Genomic DNA, 19,527 nt, shown 5'->3' on the forward strand with positions numbered 1-19,527 from the left:
CTCCATGCGGCTTTGATCACTGGCTCGTTGTTTGTGTATTGAAGCGCATGCATATGAGAAGATTATTTGACAAAATGCTCTGTACATAACTGTATATTGTTGCTGCTCTCACATCTTCAAATCGGGGTGTGATGGAACTGGTTGCGGTCCCCTGAGTAGACTACATGAGTAGATAATGAACTAATTAATTCACGAGGGCTCCATCGAACCATTATCTTCATTAACCATATCATGGTTTGGTTGAAAATAAAAAAAATGTTAATGTTATTTAAGTTATGGACATAAATTAAAATAACTCATTGCCTATTTCATCTGTATTACTCAAACCAGAATTTACTAAATTAACATATTGCTGTATTGAAGAAGACTAGAAACTAGAGATTGAGACCATAAACTCATATTTACAATGTTTACTGAGGGAATAAATCAAGAGAGAAGTAGAGTCATTTTGTCATAGACTTCTATACAACCTGACTTTACTGCTGGTCAGTAGACAGATTGGAAGTTTAATACTGCTTCACTCGGCAGAACTGGAGGTTGCCACCTGGTTGTATCTCAACAATTTACTTTTAAATCTGAGTTTTTGCATGCTTCTCTGGACAGGAAGTCAGTACGTGGGCCTATCGCTTCATCTTTTTCTTTAAATCGAAATGCCCTTGGATGACAGCCAGTCAAGCCTGATATTTAATAATGCCTAAACAAAGAAAACTCCCAGTATGTCGCTAATGACATCAATGCAAACAAGTTGACCCGGGTCCTTTAAAGTGAAAGAAGTGTTCCTCGACTGCAATTCCAACAAACTCCTATTCGATACACAGAGTTGGAGACCAATGAGAGCCAAGGGAATTAATAAATAAATAAACAGCATTACAAGTCACAGACTCCCGGAGAAAAGTCGACGTGACCTTTGTCAGGTCGGAAAGTTTCCTCGGCTGCTTCCTCAAGTTGCCTCAGCAGACGATGCAACAATACCCGACCCCGAGGCACAAAAGCAGCTGCACTCTACCATCTTCAACTTTAATATTCAGCCTTGTACCCTTTTAGTTATTTCTCTCCAAAGTGAAACTGAAGAGCACTTATCACAAGCTGTGATAGCAGCATGACGAATTTTAATATTTCCCCAGGGATTTGCATATTGCAATTCTTCCCTCCCAGCTGTATACAATTTGAGGAGTCTAATATTTTGCAATATGTCAATCACGGTTAATGCAGACGGCTTTGCTTGAAACCTTCTAACTGCTCACAGTTTCCTCTCCGAGGGCAAAAGGTTAAAAAGAAGTAAAAGTGAGGCTGGTACTGCAGCAATCCATCTCCGCTGATTCAGATCTGACAGCGGGAACCATGTTGCACTCTGGGTGTATCAAGTATAGCGATTAGTTTAGTTCTAGCTGAACAACCAATCTGAAGAATCACTTTGCTCTGCGATAACTAACCGCGTGTCATGTGTGCATTGTTTTTTATCAATCTCACTCTCCAGTTTGACTTTGGTGCTTTCACCTGTCGCGCAGAAACGGCGAGCGGTTGAAATTGAAATGAATAAACAATCATGTATGAATCCGTGTTGTACAGGTTACGGGAGGCTGCGATGTGTGCATCTGAACAGGCAAGACTGCATCGGAACACATTACTACGACTGTGTCTACTGTAAATCGTGAGTGTGTGTGTGTGTGTGTTCGTGCATGCAACTCACCGTCCATGTCTAGTCTCTGCATGATGATGGCCAGCTCCACCTCGCTGGGCATGTAGCCCAGCGAGCGCATGGCCATGCCCAGCTCCTGTTTGGAAATGAACCCGTTTCCGTCATGATCCAGAATCTTAAACGCCTCACGGATCTCTGCCAAGATAAAAAAAGAAAATACAGGAAATCGACTCGATGAACAATGAGGCCCTGGTGCTTCCGAGTTGCAAAAACACAAACACTTATCCATTTGTTTTTACAGCAATGTGTGTGTGTGTGTGTGTGTGTGTGTGAGTGCTGCACCGCTCTCTGGATTCTTTTTGGGACTTTGATTGGAGATAGTTGGTGTTTCCACCCCCCCCCCCCCCCACCCCCACACACACACACCTATCTCTTTCTCATCATAATTTGCACAGCGCTCTCTCTGTCTCTCGCTCTCCCTCTCTCTCTCTCTCTCTGACTCAGCATCGGGCTGCGCATTATGCAATTGGTCTCGCACCACTGCCTCAGGTTAACCAGATCAATTCCACCCCATCAATTCATTTTCTCCACCTGCTGTCGCACGTGACCCTTCGGTGAGCTCCTTTATTCTCTTTGTTTTACTGGTTTGTCGTTCCAGTATACTTTGTATCTATCGTAAGCACTGGTAGTCTTAATCCCAGAGAAACATTTGAAGAGTTGACAAGCTACACGAGAGTGGTTTGCTCAGAGGGGAGTGAGGTGGTGGTGGTGGGGTGGGGGTGGGGTTCTAGATTATTGCAAGGGTAACACCTTTGACCTTCAGGATAGTTTCCTCCACTCACAAAAAAAAGTTGTGTAATGCTCCTCCCATCGATGCTGCTGTATACGAGGAACATTCCTGCTCTACACATCCTTTATAATGCAAACATCCATTTCCTAATGAATACCTGCCGTGCCGTCTCGTGTTTGTTGTTCCAAACAATGCAGCACACAATTATTACTTAATTGACTCACTCTCACTGCAGAGATTAAAAATAGATCAATAGATGCATTTCATAAAGAGCACCAACAGCGTGTGTGTGTGTGTGTGTGTGTGTGTGTGTGTGTGCATTGAACCACTTGAGACTGGAGAATGGAGTGGATGGTTTACCTCCATCCTTCCCAGGGAACCACAGAGGACATACTGTAACCTGTGGCTCTATTTTAATAATTGTAACCAGAGTGTATGGACTAGTCACCCGGTTCGGCTACGGAGCTTAAAAAACACGAACTCAAGTAGTTCAGTCTTTAAGGGGTTTACTGGTATTTGGTATTCCAACAAAAATCTATTAACACACATATATTTATAATGAAAAATAATAAAGTTTGTTAAGGTGGACAGCCATCCATCTCGTTCACACAGCTCGCCATCTGATATCAAGTGCTGGTCATCTGCTGCTGACCACTGTACCTACAGGACTGTCTCAGAAAATTAGAATATTGTGATGAAGTTCTTTATTTTCTGCAATGCAATTAAAAAAACAAAAATGTCATGCATTCTGGATTCATTACAAATCAACTGAAATATTGCAAGCCTTTTATTCTTTTAATATTGCTGATTATGGCTTACAGCTTAAGAAAACTCAAATATCCTATCTCTAAATATTAGAATATCATGAAAAAGTATACTAGTAGGGTATTAAACAAATCACTTGAATTGTCTAATTAACTCGAAACACCTGCAAGGGTTTCCTGAGCCTTGACAAACACTCAGCTGTTATAAATCTTTTTTTTTACTTGGTCTGAGGAAATATTAAAATTTTATGAGATAGGATTTTAGAGTTTTCTTAAGCTGTAAGCCATAATCAGCAATATTAAAAGAATAAAAGGCTTGCAATATTTCAGTTGATTTGTAATGAATCCAGAATGCATGACATTTTTGTTTTTTTAATTGCATTACAGAAAATAAAGAACTTCATCACAATATTCTAATTTTCTGAGACAGTCCTGTATATGCAAGTGTATGTCCTCTGTGGTTCCCAACAGCAACTCAAACAAAGAAAATGAAATCACATCATATCCACGATTAAAAATGCACTAAATGATCTGACAGTCGCCCAGATTCTGGTGAAGCACACACAAAACAATGCAGACTAGACCACACAGTCATGTTAAATAAGGGGGAAACAAATCCACCTTAACTGAGTATGAAGTAATTATATTGAGGGAACAAACCACATTCTGACTGCCTCGAACAAAGAAATTAACAAACTGAACCAAAAGCGTCATGAAGAAAATAAGCCCAATTAGTCATCTTATTATCTGGGGGCTGCTGCCGATCAGGACCAGACTGCTGGCAAATGATTTGGAACAACAAAACATAACTGGAGCAGTAATTATGAATCACCTCATGACATCGGAGAGCGGTGCTTTTACTGCGCCGAGTGCCAACGGTCGACAATAAAAGGGGTCACAGCCGGCGACCTGCATCTAAACAGGACGTCGCCGCTTCCCCCGAAACAGCTGATCCAAAGAAAATAAAGCAAGCAACATTGTTTGAAGAGCGAATATTTTCAAACATGAAAGGCTAATGTACACGCACGAAAGGCATCATGACTATTCCGCCCCCCGTTACTCCAATATGTGACTCAGGTCTTTGTTGTGTTAACAGAACAACAACATGGAGACAACATTTATATTTCCCAATGATTCAGTCCAGTTCATGCACAAATCCATCACGACTGAATAATAACTAGTAACGTGCAAATAAAAAACCCGACAAAAAGAAAAGAGAAAAGAAAACGTGTTCATATGGTGGCTGCTCGGCTCTCTGAGGTGAACCTAACTGTACCCAATCAAACTTTCTCTGCGTGTGGAATCACAAGAGTAATTAAGTCTCTCACGATCTCTCTATCAATGCCAGAAATAATGAATTAGTCATTTCATCAACTAATAATCAGCTCAAGGTAGATATATTAATAAGAACCATCTATGGACTAAAGCGAGCATAAAGAACCAGAAACCAATTTGAATTATAAAGGATGACTAAATACATTTACATTATAAGTGTAAAGATTTTTGTTGAGGGAATTGTGGGACACGTGCACACAGAATGATTGTGACATTTTGTTTACTTTGATTTAATACCATGCCAAATCTGAAGATAAGTTTGTTCCACACTGGGCTCCTGGCTACCAGAGTGATGGGTGACTTTAGGTGAGTCGGCACCCTGGACAGCTCCCCCAACTGATGCCACGGCTGGCGCCGGTTCCTGCGATGCCCGTCGGTGTGCCGCATGCAGTGAGGCGAGGCCGAGCCCCTGTGAATACGAATCTACATGGCCCGCAGCACAAAAGCTGCAAAGTGGGGACTGCTGTTTATGTGCCCATGGAGCTGGAAACGAGTTGACTCTTGCTGGTGCCAGTCAGTGTCTCCCTCTCTCCCTCGGCTCAGCGCTGGTGGCCTGGGCAAACACAAACCAGCTCTGGTCCAGCTCAGTGAAAGAAGACCCTTAAGTGTCGACACGGAAGGATTTCTTCCTCTGCGCCTTCACTAAACCTTTAATAAAATACCATATTTTAGTTTTTCCTGTTAAGCCTTCATTTCTCCAGGACTTCTTTAATGTGAAGTCTGCCTGAAATTCGCCGTCCTCTGTGGATCCAGACACAGCTCAACGCATGTTGGAGTGCCCAGTGTGCTGTGTAGAGTATACACAGTGATCCGGCTGAGCAACAATGTTCAGGTACCAGTATCGTTCAAAATCTCTCCGATACGGCCTAACATGTTGGATTGGGTAACAGCGAGCATGCCAGCGTGTGTGCCGATAGCCAATATCCCGTCATCGTATCATTTATCGTCTCATTTATGCCGTACAGCAGGGGTGCTCAAAACGTCGATCGCGAGCACACTCTCACTAGATTAGACTATTAACTTTAGGGCCCGGAATAGAAAATCTGGAATTGTATGTGTTTTTTTTAACACATTGGTATTGAATCGTAACTCCGTATCAGCCAGAACGCATGTTCAGCAATCTGTAGGGAAATAATGGAACATCTCTAGTTTGGTGCACATTTAGTTTGAAGCTCCCTGATGATGCCTTCCTGTCCTGCTGCTCCCGTTGCCCAATTAATAGACATGCCGGCTAGTATCTACTCTACCTGGTCTGAGGGTTAACATTTGATTTGCAGAAGAAAACCCGACAGAAGTAAGTTTCCCTAAATGAGCACGTGTAAACGAGGGTCACTGGCCTGCTGCAGCCTTCGGCCTGCAAAGTACCAACACCAGCGCGAAAAAGCCCAATTTACATGATTAAGAGTGCAACAGCACATCCTAAAACTGAACAAGTGAGAGGTTATCCACCAGCATCGTTCTGTCCATCGCTGTCTTGCATATTATGTTAAAAGGGAACTTTTTTATATCTTTAGCAAAAGCTATTCATAGACGAGGATTTTTAGTTCCCCTAAATTGTGAAACAATTCAATCCCCTAAATTGTGAAACTATCTATTGTAAGTGTTTGCAGAGCTCAGCTTGTGCTTTCAGGACACCGGTCTGGAGGATTGTCCCGTGGCAGGAATCAGAGAGCACGGAGAGAAGAATCCACTTTGTCATTTGAGGACGATTCGCTGTAACAAAACAACTGTCTGCTTTTACATTAACAATTGAGCTGCAATAAACTACTCGTGGCATGAAGCGAGGGCAGTGCGTCTCTGAACGGTGTGGCATTGGCATCAACACTGCGATGAAGAAACGACAGCTGGGATAAAGATACAAATTACAAATCTTGGTTCATTTCTTTTAGAGCTAATAAAGAAACACGAGATTAACTAACTGGCTTTTGGTGTAAGTGCTCAAACTAAATCTGCAAAGCCAACTCCTTAGTTTGGGCTTTCGACTGGATCACATGAGCGGCTCGGCTCTGCAGCCAAGCTTGGCAGGGTGTGTGTTTGTGTGTGAGTGTGTTTGTGTGTGTGTAAGTGTGCCTGTTCACAAATATTGACTGAAAGATCAATGAAGCATGTTTTTTAATTCTGTTCCAAAGAGCCAAATACAAACCCTAAATCTTGGTTTATAGGTCGTACAAAGCCCACGTGACCCTCTTCCCGTCAACTTTATGGGTCAAAGGGCTCAAATTAAGTGGCCCAGAATAAGTATCTGAATGAATCTCAAGCCGTTATCCATACAGTCATAAAACTAAAAACTCTCGGGCCAGTTGATCTCTTTAGAAATCCCTAAAAGGCAGCAGCAGCTTCTCCGTACAGGCAAGACATTTCCAAAGCCACACCGGTTGACTGATTCAACAGCCGCGGCCGTGTGACAGCTCACGCTGCTGCTGCAAGTTTTTTATTGGCCTAAGACAAATACAGTAAATTACCTCTTTAAATATTGCGAGGCTGAAAGTGTTGAATGTGCAGAATGCGGAGGCTGCAGAAGCATCAGCGGTGGGAGACGTGCAGGAGATTCTGACGACTCTCGAAGGTGAGAGTCTGGGGAGGAAGCAGAGTTAATGTGACGGAGAGATGAATTTACATCTCTCCGTCGCACATTAACTCTGCTTCCTCCCCGGAGTCCTTGTGACTTCACGTCTCATAGGGTCCATTGGACCTGGCTGGGTCTGATGCCATGGCCCTGCTGATGCTGATGTGAGGTCCTGGGACAGGGATGTCGTAAGTGTACAGACTGTAAAGCCCTCTGAGGCAAATTAGTAAATTTGAGATATTGAGCTATACAAAATTAACAGAATTGAAATTGGATTGAATTAAAAGACGAGCTGCTAGAGGAATGTTTCTAATGGTGTCTGATAACAAATGATTTTGATTATTCAATTCAATTCTACTCTATTCAAAGACTATTTGTCGAAAGGTTTTCAAAACCAGTGCAAATATCTGCGTATGATGGGTGACATGAGGTATATGAAAACATTGCTGCAAAGGACAATGTAAGCTTAAAAACGATTACTTTTCTTATTCTAATTGGATGAATATGATTGAGTCTCCAGTTTGGGCGCTACAGCTGCCGTGGGACTCAAACAGGAAGCGTAGTGATGCCGTGGACTCTGAGCACAGATGTTTATACTTTGCATCAGTTACTAATGAAAGGTCAGTTGTTATCGGTTGGTGTGATCCGTTGGGATCTAGTGAATTTCAAAGTCAATTCACGAACATTTATCACTGTGCTCCCGGCAGAATGTGGGTGGGTGACATTTCTTGCACTGTGGTCCGAGATAAAAAGGGTTTCGATATTTCAAGCACTTCACTAGTTAGAGGCGTGAATAGCTCATTTCTCCCACTCGGATAACGAGACAGACATCTGTTGACCTCCTCGCTGCAAGCCGACTGTGACACCACCGACCCTCATCCAACATCCAGAGTACAGTGAATACTGATGCAGAAATGAGTGTTTGTCAGCTTCAACCGTGTTGTAGTGACCTCACGAGGGCCCTCGAACCACAAGCCGGTCCTTTCTCCACAAACAATAAGCCGTTGGAATGAGAAATTCACACGCTGCAAATAGCTCCATGCATATTAAAACTCCACTGACGGAGTATCTGGCTATTACTGTGCGCTGTGCAGCCAATTTTTCAGACGGCAGCTTAATGTCGCATCATGGATATGTATCTCAGAGTCTAGTTTGTTTGCTTGCTTTCGGCCGATGAGGCTGCAGACTGTTAATTGATCAGGTTGTGTGTGTACAGGCTCGGGTGATTACTCCGAGACGGGCTCCAAAACAAAGACTTGATCAAACACCGCCTCAGCAACAGCACACATTGTCAAGTCGAGAGACAGAAAGCCAGCGGGCCGCGAGTGCTCCCGGTGAGATAAACCCTGAGGAGAATATCTCATCACGCTGCTTTGTTGGCTCAGATATGAGGGCCGGCCCCTGCCGGTTTGGTCGCACAGTGTTGTCCTTCAAAGAGTCATCGCCTGGTAAAACCCACCGGGGCGACTCGGAGCAGCACCTGTCCCTTTAAGGACGAGGCCTTGTGGCCCTTCGGTACCGCTGCATCATTTGTGGATGTGATTAGAAACTGTAAATGAAGCTCTGTGTGGGTTTGGGGCCTCTGCAGCGTGGACAGGGCTTGGTTCCCCAAATAGGACACGCAATGGCTCCCCCAGATTGGATTACATGCGATACAGTTCAACGTCTAAACCCTCTTTGTTCCTGTTCTCTCGCAGCAGATTTATTAACTTTTGGTCACCGTTCCCCTCGGTTCTGGATCTGCAGCCGCCTCAAGTCGGCATTAAACGGAACTAAACGCGAAGCTGCAGTGTGTTTCTGATCATTTAAATACAGCACTATGGGCGACTGTGCCTCAGTGGTGTGCAGGGTGTTCATTAAAGTGCTTTAGGTGATGGTAGCAGATGTTGGACAGAGCCAGCCTAATTGTTAGTCCTAAAAACAGTGAAACTTGTATTTTGTATCGCACCCTCAGAAATGACAATATACCGTTCTCATGAAGCATCACAAGGAAAAGCACCGGTGTTATATAATATAATCAAATGCTGTCTGAATTACATTGATTTCAGGTTCCTGGCGTATGAATGTTGCTCTATAGAACTAACCTGTCTTACTTCAAAATAAAATCAGTGAGAAACACACAAACCCCTTTATTTTTTTCCCCAGAAGAGATGCTGTGTTTATGCTGTGATATACCAGTAAAAAATGAAATACTGATGTTAAATAACCCAGTATGTGTAAATAATCCAGTGCGCCTTAAATAATGTTTATATAATACAGTCACAGGATCTCTCTCCACCTCCCAACAATCGTATTTTGAGTGCAATTAATTTGGCCAAATAAAAGACCAAATGCACGATAAACTAAATAAAAAATTAATTAAAACAGATTTTCCCCAAATGTTTTTCTATATTATACATATTTTTATATGTTATTATATATATATATATATTATCCCATATATTATCTATATAATGCATGAGCATAATTGTGAATTCTTTTGGCCCTGATAAGCATATCGTGACATCTGATATTTTGACAGCTGTGGTTCTCATCATCTTGAAATTCATCTTTTTCTCAGGTTTTATTAGAGACGTACAGTAGATGTTAAAATGTCATCTGCTCATCTTAATTCGGCAGTGAATGTTGCCAATAGGGGGAGGGGGTGGGGGGAGGCATTGAAGGGCAGCAGGCGGCAGCCAAATCCCTTTTAAATGGACATTAAGCATGAGGCAGGACCGCAGCCAGACACTTAACTGGGACGCCTTACCGCCCAGCTCCTCCACGGTGATGCTGGCCAGCGCGTCGCTGTCGCTGCCCGACAGAGAGCGGCTCAGGTAGTTCTCCTTGTAGAGCAGGCCTGTCGTCACATGGTGGAACGGCATCTTCTCCCTGAGAGGCGACAGAAGGAAAACATGAGCGAAACAAAGGGAAGTACCCAAGAAATGTCTCGTACGGTGTTTACAATTTTTTTTTTTACTAAGATTAATTCTGAACATAAAGCAACAATTAGAGTCTAAAACATGACATCTGTTTCTAAAAGCGGGTTATCAGCGAGGTGAAACTCTGCATGTCACTGCAGAATTACATCCTGTTATCAGGCATTCCAATTAGCCAGGAATACAAATATGAGAAGTAAATCCTCTTTTCAACAAAACGGAGAATTAAAGCAGGGTACGCTTTCGGGCGGCTTACTGTGATTGACAGGTCTCCCTTTACCAGAGATGTATACGGCGTCGCTACTTCACTCCTCTTCATTGGTTGAAAAGAACTCAAGCCTTTATAACGGTAATTCACAAACTAACTGGTGACGTCACGATGACATCGTCCGCTTCTTACATTCAGACGATGGTTTCCATACATTTGCATTCTCGGTTGCGTTTCAAATTAGCTGCATTTCCCCCAGGTTTTGGTTTGATTATTGATTAAGATTAAAAGATTTAAAGCCTTTTTGCACTTAATCAAATTAAATCAGCACTTACTTTTGGTTTCACACGAGACATGACCAGCGGCCTCCTGGGGGGACATCCTATGTGTGTTTGACTCGCCCTTCCACCTCGAACCTTCGAGTGCCTACGACGACTTTGATCAGAAACTTATTGCCGATATGTCAAAAACAAATGGAACCAGATCAGAAAACTGTTCCCTTCTGCCATAATTAACGGTGCAGTTTCGCTGTATGGGAATGTCATTTTTTTTTAAGAGACCAGGCTGGCATACTAATGTGAACCCATAATCAGCTACAGAGATCTGCTTTGTCCATTTGTGATGTTGCTGAAGCCAAAAAACAAGTGAACATCCAAGGGGCGCAGCGTGAACGAGATCCATGAATGAGGCCGAACTCATTCGCGAAACAGGAAGTAGCGCAATGAGGGGGACGTGCAGGTAGCCTCAGGTTTTAGGAGCGTTGCGGTCTAAATGACCAAATAGAGCTCTCTTGAGGGGAATGAGTCTAATTCTTCAACTGGTTTCCTCCTCCCCAGCTCTTTTTCAAACACTTATACACCACACGTGCCATTCTTGAGTTGGCTGATTAAGGCCTTTAAAATATGACAGCATATGCTCCATTTATTTTAAGCTACGGGAAGTCATGTATTTAAGTTTTATTGGAGGAAATTCTCTATACATCCCAATAGCAAAGAAATGCTCTGACCAAGAGAAGACACACATCCAGGATCTGTGGCTGTCGCAGGACAGCAATACGGCCTCCAGAGAAGTGTTGTGCTCCCTGACGGTCTACCTGCGTGCACACTGTGACCGTGCACTCTTTACGAGTCACATAAGCTTCTAGCTTGACAAATACATTCAATTATGTGTGTCGCGTGGTCTCGGAGGCCTGAAGGGACGGGCTGTCAGTGTTGCATTTGTTTTTGAAAGTTGCAAGAGTAATGTCGACTGAGTTTGTTTTTGTTTTTCTTGACTATGAAAGGATATAATGTTAGCATGTTCTGTTCAATAATGTATAAAATACTTCTCTCTCCACACTCTAAACTAGCACCTCTAAACGCTCATGTTTCACTCTGTGGAGCTGCCGGCCATCAGCTTCCTCACAAATTGAAAACTGGCCCCAGCATCTTTCTTGTTTGTCAGTTTAATAAGCGTGCATATCAGACGTCTGCAACGACGCCTTGAGCCTTCTCTCGCAACCGTGTTCTCAGGATTTTTTTATTTCCTCACTCATCAATTATTCAGTCATCTCTCCGCTGTCATTATGATTGTAATAATCATTGCTCTTGTCCGTTCTTTCCATGTCATCGCTTCCAGCCAACCCATAAGCTGTCAGCTGTTTGACGCAGGTGTACACCACCGGCATAAGGAACTATTGATCCGAGCGATTAGCCATGCAGGGGAAAGAATTTACATACATTTCATAACAATACATCCGTCAGGAGCAGACTGTGTATTCAGTGTTGGGTAACGTGGAGAGGAAAACCCTCAGTGGGCTAAATCAGAGTCAGTAATGACCTGCAGCAAACCGTTACTCTTAGGCTTAACAATGTCAGAAGTCAGCCATGTGCTTTGTTCTCTACGGCTGCTCCACAGATGATGGAGGGCAACTAACTGCGGCTTCCATTGTCAGTTTTATCACGTTTCTGACACTTTGGCCGTAATCTGCTTATCTGGCTGAAAGCCTGCGCGAACAGCAGAGGACGGACATTTGTTTCGACAACAAGGACCGGAAAAAATATTCAATGACACAGACTCGGAGTCAGAGATGTGCCGGAGGAAGTTTGGCGGCTGGAAAGTGAAAACGTCTTTTCAGTACTTCAGTCACACGTGAAACAATTAAGTGAATGAATCAATGTCTTTGTCAATCAATCATTTGAGGGGATGGGACATCAATCATTTAGTAACGGTTCTGTTAAAATGTACCTTGTCGTGACACTGTTTGATCATATGTATTTTCCAAGGTCATAAGGAACCATACATTATTTCTGTATATATCGTATTGTTTGCTGCTGCAGCTTCTTCCACTGCCCCAACCTCTGCTGCAGCTTCTCAGAGAATAATTAACCTGCTATCAATCTAATTTCTTAGAGCCGAGTTACTAAAAGAGAGTCTTCTTTGGCAAATACTTCCTGTGCATCTGGCAAACGGGTGATTAAAGACTTTAAAATATCAGTTTCCCTGACTCCACCCAAAACTATATGTCAGAAGACAAGTTCCACCTTAGTAAACATAACAGATGTGTTAAGGATTGACAGGTCAAAGAATAATGAAGGAAAAGGTCCATGTACATGGTATAGTTGTATATTTGTACATTGTATAGTTTAGGACTTGTGTAAAACCTTTATATTCCTCGTCATTGTTGATATATTTGTTATTCTTTCCCCGATATGTCGATTCTATTTCTGTGTAAATTGAGAGTTTTAAAAAGACAGAGTCAGAGTCCTTGCATGTGGAAGCATAGTTGTCCAATGAATGTGATTCTGATTTTCAAGTTCTCAAGAGTGTTTGAAAAGACACCTTCTGTTAGAAAATGGTATATTTAATTAAAACCATTGACAGCATATTCTTGCTTTCTTTTTAAAAGTGTATTGCCAGCCAGTCACCCACAATAAATGTATTGGAAGGTAGTCTATAGACTAAACTACTAATGCATCATAATAGTCCTTTCAAGTCCTTCCTGGGCTGGTGAGGCTGGGTCAGGGCAGAACTGAACCCAATTACAGCTGGCACATAAATAAAAACCACCTCCACTGAAGTTGTAGCACTGCTTGCACAGACATCTCAAGGGCAAGACAAAGATGACACCACTAACCCAAACACTTTGACCTTGGAGGAAGAAGGCGCCAATTAAAAAGCTGCATATCCTCAAAGAGCTGGCAGACAGGCAGGGCGAACTCAACCCTCTTTGTGTCCAGCAACGATCACAGACTTCACTTTTTTCCCCAGTGAAAGAGTTTTTTCTATTTTTTGGAGGAGTTTTTCCTGGTCCGATGTGAGGTCCTGGGACAGTGTGTACAGATTGTAAAGCCCTCTGAGGCAAATGCCTTATTTGTGATTTGGGGCTATACCAAATAAACTGAATTGAACAAAGAAGTCTGCTTAAAGAGAAGCTTGTTATTTTGCAACCTATTTTCCTTTGTTTCTGTGCCTATAGATAACAAAGGGACAACTATTTCTGAAATTGGTCCAGTTAAGTAAATTTACAGCCACTAAAAATTCTCTTTCTTTCCCACTGACCGGCTCCCATTGTTATAAGCCAGCACAAGAATCTTGCTCAAGGAGAAGTCTTGCTTGGGAAATGAAGATGCGTTGCCGGAAGACGACAGCAGAATCGTGTCCCGGCCCGGCAGAGTTATTGTCATGATAAGTCACGGTTGTCGCAGCGAAAGAGGACCCAAATGCCGACATTACTGCAAAAACCAATATTTAATCAAACAAACCATAACTGACGACAAAAACACAGACCAAACAGTACGAAGCCACACTGGGAATGAGACGAACAGGGTTTACATACACAGGCAGGCGGAGGTGATTGGACAACGGGGAACGAGACACAGGTGAACACAATGAGGGCGGGGCCAGCAATCACACAGAAGGAAACAATCAGGGCCAGGGCAGACAATCACAGGGAGACAGACGACACAAGGACTTCAAAACAAGACATAAAACGAGACACAAACTCCAGATCATGACAGTTATTGGCATGTTGGGGTGCAGATAGCTTCCCAATAAGATTCCCAATGTCACGACTGGGTATTAAGATGATTTTCTACAATGTTCGATTCGATGACCGCCCGTATTTGCTAGAGCCACAGAAAGATGAAGATCTCCCAAAAAACGAAGAGCAGATGAGGAGAAGAAAAAGAGCTGCATTTAAATCCTTCCAGCACAGTGGAAGGATCCTATGAACTTTTTTTAAAGCCATAACCCAATAGTTTCTGGGGGCATAAACGGAACAAGTCGCTTCACAACATTAACCACATGGCATTGTGTGTTTGTGTAAGCGTGATAGGGGGGCGATATGAAACATTTCTCGCTTCAGAAATGATTATATTTAGCGTATCCAGTAGTTTGTCCTTTAGGATAAAGTAAAGGAGCAGTAATCACAAAAGGATTTGTTATGTCCAACCAGATACTGTGTAGCCTGACAGTTAAACAGACTATTTCTACACATTGATCGTCTCTGTATTGATTCTCTCTCTATGAAATGACTGAACAGTCCACGACCACACCACCAGTTCCGGGTCTTGGCTTTTGAAGAGTGCACAGCTTTGATCAAAGCCCTCTGCATGGCATGGAAGCCAGATGGCACACCAACAGCACAACGGCCAGGAAGCAACAGGCCAAAACAGCATGCAATGCAACCTTTTGAAGATACACCGACGAATTGGTATTCCTTCCTAACCTGACGCATCAGAAGGTTTGTCACACAGAACCATATTAGAAGTTGCATTGGAAATGGGGGGGTAACAAATAGTGAGGGAGGTGATTGGCTTCTGCAGGTTCTGCAGGTTCTGCAGGTTTGGAGAAGGGCAAAACATATTTTACCCCAATTCTAAAAAAGTCAGCATTCTTTGTGGGTTTTTTCCTAAAAGGAAGAAACACTCCATTTTGCATCTTTACGTTGCCATTGGAGAAGCTACACTGCAAAAATTAAAATCTAAGTAAGATTAAATATCTCAAATTAAGGCAATCTATGCTTGTTTTTTGACTGACAAGATATTTCTTCTTACAAGGCAGTTTTCATGTTGGAGCATTTCACTTGTTTTAAGTGTTTTAGTCCTTAATTATCTTAATAAGGTATTAAAACTTGTTAATGAGATGTTATTACTTGTTTTGAGCAAGTTAACGCTTGAAACAAATAATCATAAGGCTGTTTGGTCAACACTGACAAGTACAGAACTGCTTTGTTGGTCAGACTTTCTTATTTCAAGCTTCCCATCCTTTCCATCTCTTTACAAATTAAAAACAGATAAAAACTCAATGGAGTTTATTGTTTTGGTGTCAATATTAAAACACAGCGGAGCAATTATGTATTCCTAGACCAAATACAGAACACAATTGTATATAATAGACATATCTGGGGAAAACACTGAGTCATTAGAACTGTTGTGCAATTCTAAGCTAAGCTCTCCAGGAGCAGCCTCTTTGCGTAGCCTCACGCCTAAAACCACGTCCATGGTATATCCTCACAGGGCAATGACAACAATGCATCACTTGAAGCTTGATGGATTCTTCTGCCATTTCACGGTGTCGCCAGAATCCTGCTGTGCCACGATAAACTCCTTCCCACAAGAAGGAGACGCTGTTGAACTAATAAACCAAAAGAAACATTGAGCTTTGCACCTTTTTGCAAATTCCTGCTGTGACAGCACAGATTGGAGATGTGGCCACATTAACAGAATACTGAAAAAGAGAAACACAGGAGCCAATTCCCCACTAGGATGTTCCCCTTCTCCATCAGTGCTAGAGAACAAAACAGCTGGTGTTAAAAACACCAACACACAGCCAACTTCTGTAGAATCCTGTAAGTCGAGCTCAAGTCAAAATGTAGGTATTCTGGTCACACAGCTCGGTGCCATCGGTGGCTCGTCCACCTGTATGGGTCTGTGTAAACACAGTGAGCCTTTGACAATGCTGAACGCTGATGCAGCAAAAACACAAAAGGGGATTCCAAATATACCATCAAGGTAAATAAATAAATAAAATAAACAAAGCAGATGGATGAATTACCAACAGCTTTACCTGTATCTGCGTGTATACGCTGCGTAAAAGGACCCAAACGTATGAAACGAAACACATAGACTCCAAACTCTGTCCCTGCGATGTTGATAATAAGGTGAAGGATCATTAAGATGTGCCTGAACCTTCGGCGAGAGCAATCTGGTCTAATTATGTTGCAGTGCTTTGGACTGGGCAGCAGAGGCACACAGGTGGCTTGGAATCGCAGCCAAGTGGGTGCAAAGGCATTTCATCAACCCATCGTCACACGCTCTCCAAAAACTGAGAAGAAAAAAAGAAAAGAAAGAAAGGAACCGGGGGCGTCCCGTGGAAGTGCCACCTCTCTCTGCACATATTGCCAGCTGCTGCCGCCTGCAGATACACAATCTTTCTCTCTCTTCTGCTTCCCAATGCTGATTCTTACCCACACTGGTGGCTGTACTCAGCTGGATCCTGCAGCACAACCGGCTCTCTCACCGGACTCTCCGTCACGTCCTCCGTCCCGTCCCTCAGGTACGGGTTGCCCGGCAGGTCTCCGTTCACCTCAGAGTGCGTCCCCGGCGGCTCGCCCGTGGGATCCGCCGCCCGAGGCTCGGGCTCTGTGACCTCCTCCTCCATCAGACTCTCAGATGTAGCGGCGCCTCCGGCAGCAGCGGCAGCAGCCCGTCAGTCAACAAACCACTGAGCCCGGCTGCCTCCACAGTTTGGGCTTGTCCCAGAGCAGCGGCATCGGTTCTCAGAAAACCTGTTAATATGTGAGCACCGAGAGCAGCAGGTACAACAGCTCCTCTCATGCTCCACTCCTTGGCTCCTCACTCACTCACTCACCCCCCTATCCCCCCTCTCTCTCGCTCACTCACCCCTCTCACCCCTCTCTCTCTTTCTCTCTTTCTCTCATCCTCTCACCCCTCTCTCCCTTTGCTCGCTCACTCACTCTCCAGTGCAATCACTCCTCCATAGGGAGACAGGGTGGAGGGCTCATTAGCGAGTCCTAAGACAGACTCAGCCGCCTGTGCTCACAAAACACACAGAGAGAGAGCGAGAGAGGAAGAGAGAGAGAGGGGAAGAGAGAGAGAGAGAGGAAAAACAGGCTGTCGTCGACACAAAGACAGATAAGGAATGACAGACTGACGGGAGTCCACAAGAGAGAAGAAGACAGGGAGAAAGTACGAGTACAAGAATGACAGGTAAAGGTGACGTGAACAGGAGAGGCTGCGGGTGACGCAGCCTTCACGTGCGCGGTGGACTACGCGCGCGCGCCATCACCGCACATCACGCAGACAAGCGACTGTCTGCGGGAGAGAGCGCGCGGTGCTTGCACCAACCTGTGTTTTCTAATTAAAAGTCTTATAGTTTTAAGAAAAACACGCAAGCCTATATTTGTCTGTGCAAACAGCATCTCGCGTGCTGGCGATTAGGGTCACGTCTATATAGACACGTGCACAGACATTTTGGGGGGCAGGTGCTGCAATCAAAAAAAGGTCACCCATTACTAAAAATGTTGTGTGACAGAGTTGAAACATAAGCAGCATTACACTAGTGAAGCTGTCCTCGACCTGCGTTTCCTCTGGGCAGGATCAGACAGCTAGCTAACATTTTCTTTATGAATAAAGATGAATTATTATATGCCAACAACAGTACAAGTGCTCTGATTGGCTAATGGGTCGTCATGCCAGCTACGTTTTGCCCTCCTTGCTGGTCTGACACGGATCCGTATTGTCCTCTGACGTCATTTTCAAAATGAGCGACATTTGTTAGGATCTGGAGTTTGTGTCTCGTTTTGTGTCTTGTTTAGAAGTCCTTGTGTCGTCTGTCTCCCTGTGATTGTCTGCCCTGGCCCTGATTGTTTCCTTCTGTGTGATTGCTGGTCCTGCCCTCATTGTGTTCACCTGTGTCGCGTTCCCCGTTGTCCAATCACCTCCACCTGCCTGTGCATGTAAACCCTGTTCGTCTCATTCCCAGTGTGGCTTTGTACGGTTTGGTCTGTGTTTTTGTCGTTCCTGTCTGGTCTGGTCTGTGATTTTTGTAATTAGTCTGTGCAGTAATGTCGGCGTTTGGGTCCTCTCTCGCTGCGACAACCTGGACTCATCATGACAATATTGATCCTCATCAACAGCCAAGAGGAAATTCAGAAGCAGCGTGCGTGTCGAGTTGTGTTCGTAATATGTTTGGCAAAAGGAAAAGTCGCCTCTGTCACCAGGACAGCTAACGATGAAAGGTCCTCATAGCTGCTTCGTTTGTGGGATTGTGTCTTAGGATGGATGAGCATAAGATGGCTCAATGAATGTGGTTTTGGCTACTGGACATTCTTACAAATCAGGGATGGTATTTATGGGTGTAGATATCTGAGAGAACGGTGAACAAAACCCAGGACACTGAAGAGGTAACATGTCCCAGGAAGTGTGAGTACCGGCTGATCCCACATTGAGGAGACGCAGGGGAAGTTGTTTAGGAAGAAGAAGACTGCGGCGGCATTTCACATGATTCCCCCTATCTAGTAATCACCGAGCATGTTCCCAAAGTCTGTTACCTGTTCAATTACTGATCTACAACTTCTACATTATTCTCCCTCACTCACATAAGCCGCCAGATGACAAATGTTTGAGATAAAACATGGAAGAAAAGTGGTTTCTCTCGTTGGTCGCACCATGTCAGTGTCTTCAGTGTAAGGATGTAGATGTCTAAAAGAATTGAATGCAACACCAAGACAGACCTGCCAATACATCACCAAATCAGCTCTTGCTGGTAATGACTGAAAAAAAATACGTGTGACCAACATTTAGCAAAGATTACGATTCAAGATTTAAGATAATCAATTGCCATTTTGTCAATTTCCTTATTTTATAAACTGTTATTTAATAAATAGTTGAACAGATGTTCTGTTGAATGCCTGTAAGAAGCCAGAGGTTGATTTCTCCAGGAGGCTACAGGGCTGATGGCCGAGTCCTTTCTGCACGCCCACTCTCCTTTACTTTATTCCTATTCCCGTCACTCTAATCAAGTGAACACCTGAGTCTCACGTCAATTATTATTCTCATTTTAATAAATGTAGAGGTGCGACTGTGTGAGTCAACAGCACATAGGAGTCAGAGCAAGCAGCAACCTCCGAGGCTGTGTTGAGGCTGGATTTCTTCCTTCTTGGTAAATTCGGAATAATCTTTTAACCTGATGCATGTCAACTTGTTTCTCTCCGATCTGACTGCTGGTGAGACGCCACAGGATACTCACACACTGGACCTCAGTAATCAAACACCCACAGAACACAGAGAGATTGGATCAGAGT

The 19,527-nt window shown here is 43.6% G+C and overlaps 1 protein-coding gene across 1 annotated transcript in view; it reads right to left on the reverse strand.

Annotated features, from left to right (window-relative positions):
• Positions 1 to 16,922, reverse strand: part of LOC130211245 (calcium-binding protein 8-like) — a 50,231-nt gene extending 33,309 nt beyond the window's left edge. Inside the window, exons 1-3 of the mRNA XM_056441983.1 lie at positions 16,669 to 16,922; positions 9,844 to 9,965; positions 1,691 to 1,834 (exon numbers count right to left, since the gene is read on the reverse strand). Coding sequence (XP_056297958.1) covers positions 1,691 to 1,834; positions 9,844 to 9,965; positions 16,669 to 16,862 — 460 coding nt within the window. The 5' untranslated portion in view covers positions 16,863 to 16,922. The remainder of the gene's footprint in view (positions 1 to 1,690; positions 1,835 to 9,843; positions 9,966 to 16,668) is intronic.
• Between the last annotated feature and the right edge of the window lie 2,605 nt (positions 16,923 to 19,527).

Source organism: Pseudoliparis swirei, chromosome 20 (assembly GCF_029220125.1).
Source record: "Pseudoliparis swirei isolate HS2019 ecotype Mariana Trench chromosome 20, NWPU_hadal_v1, whole genome shotgun sequence".
Taxonomy (NCBI): Eukaryota; Metazoa; Chordata; class Actinopteri; order Perciformes; family Liparidae; genus Pseudoliparis; species Pseudoliparis swirei.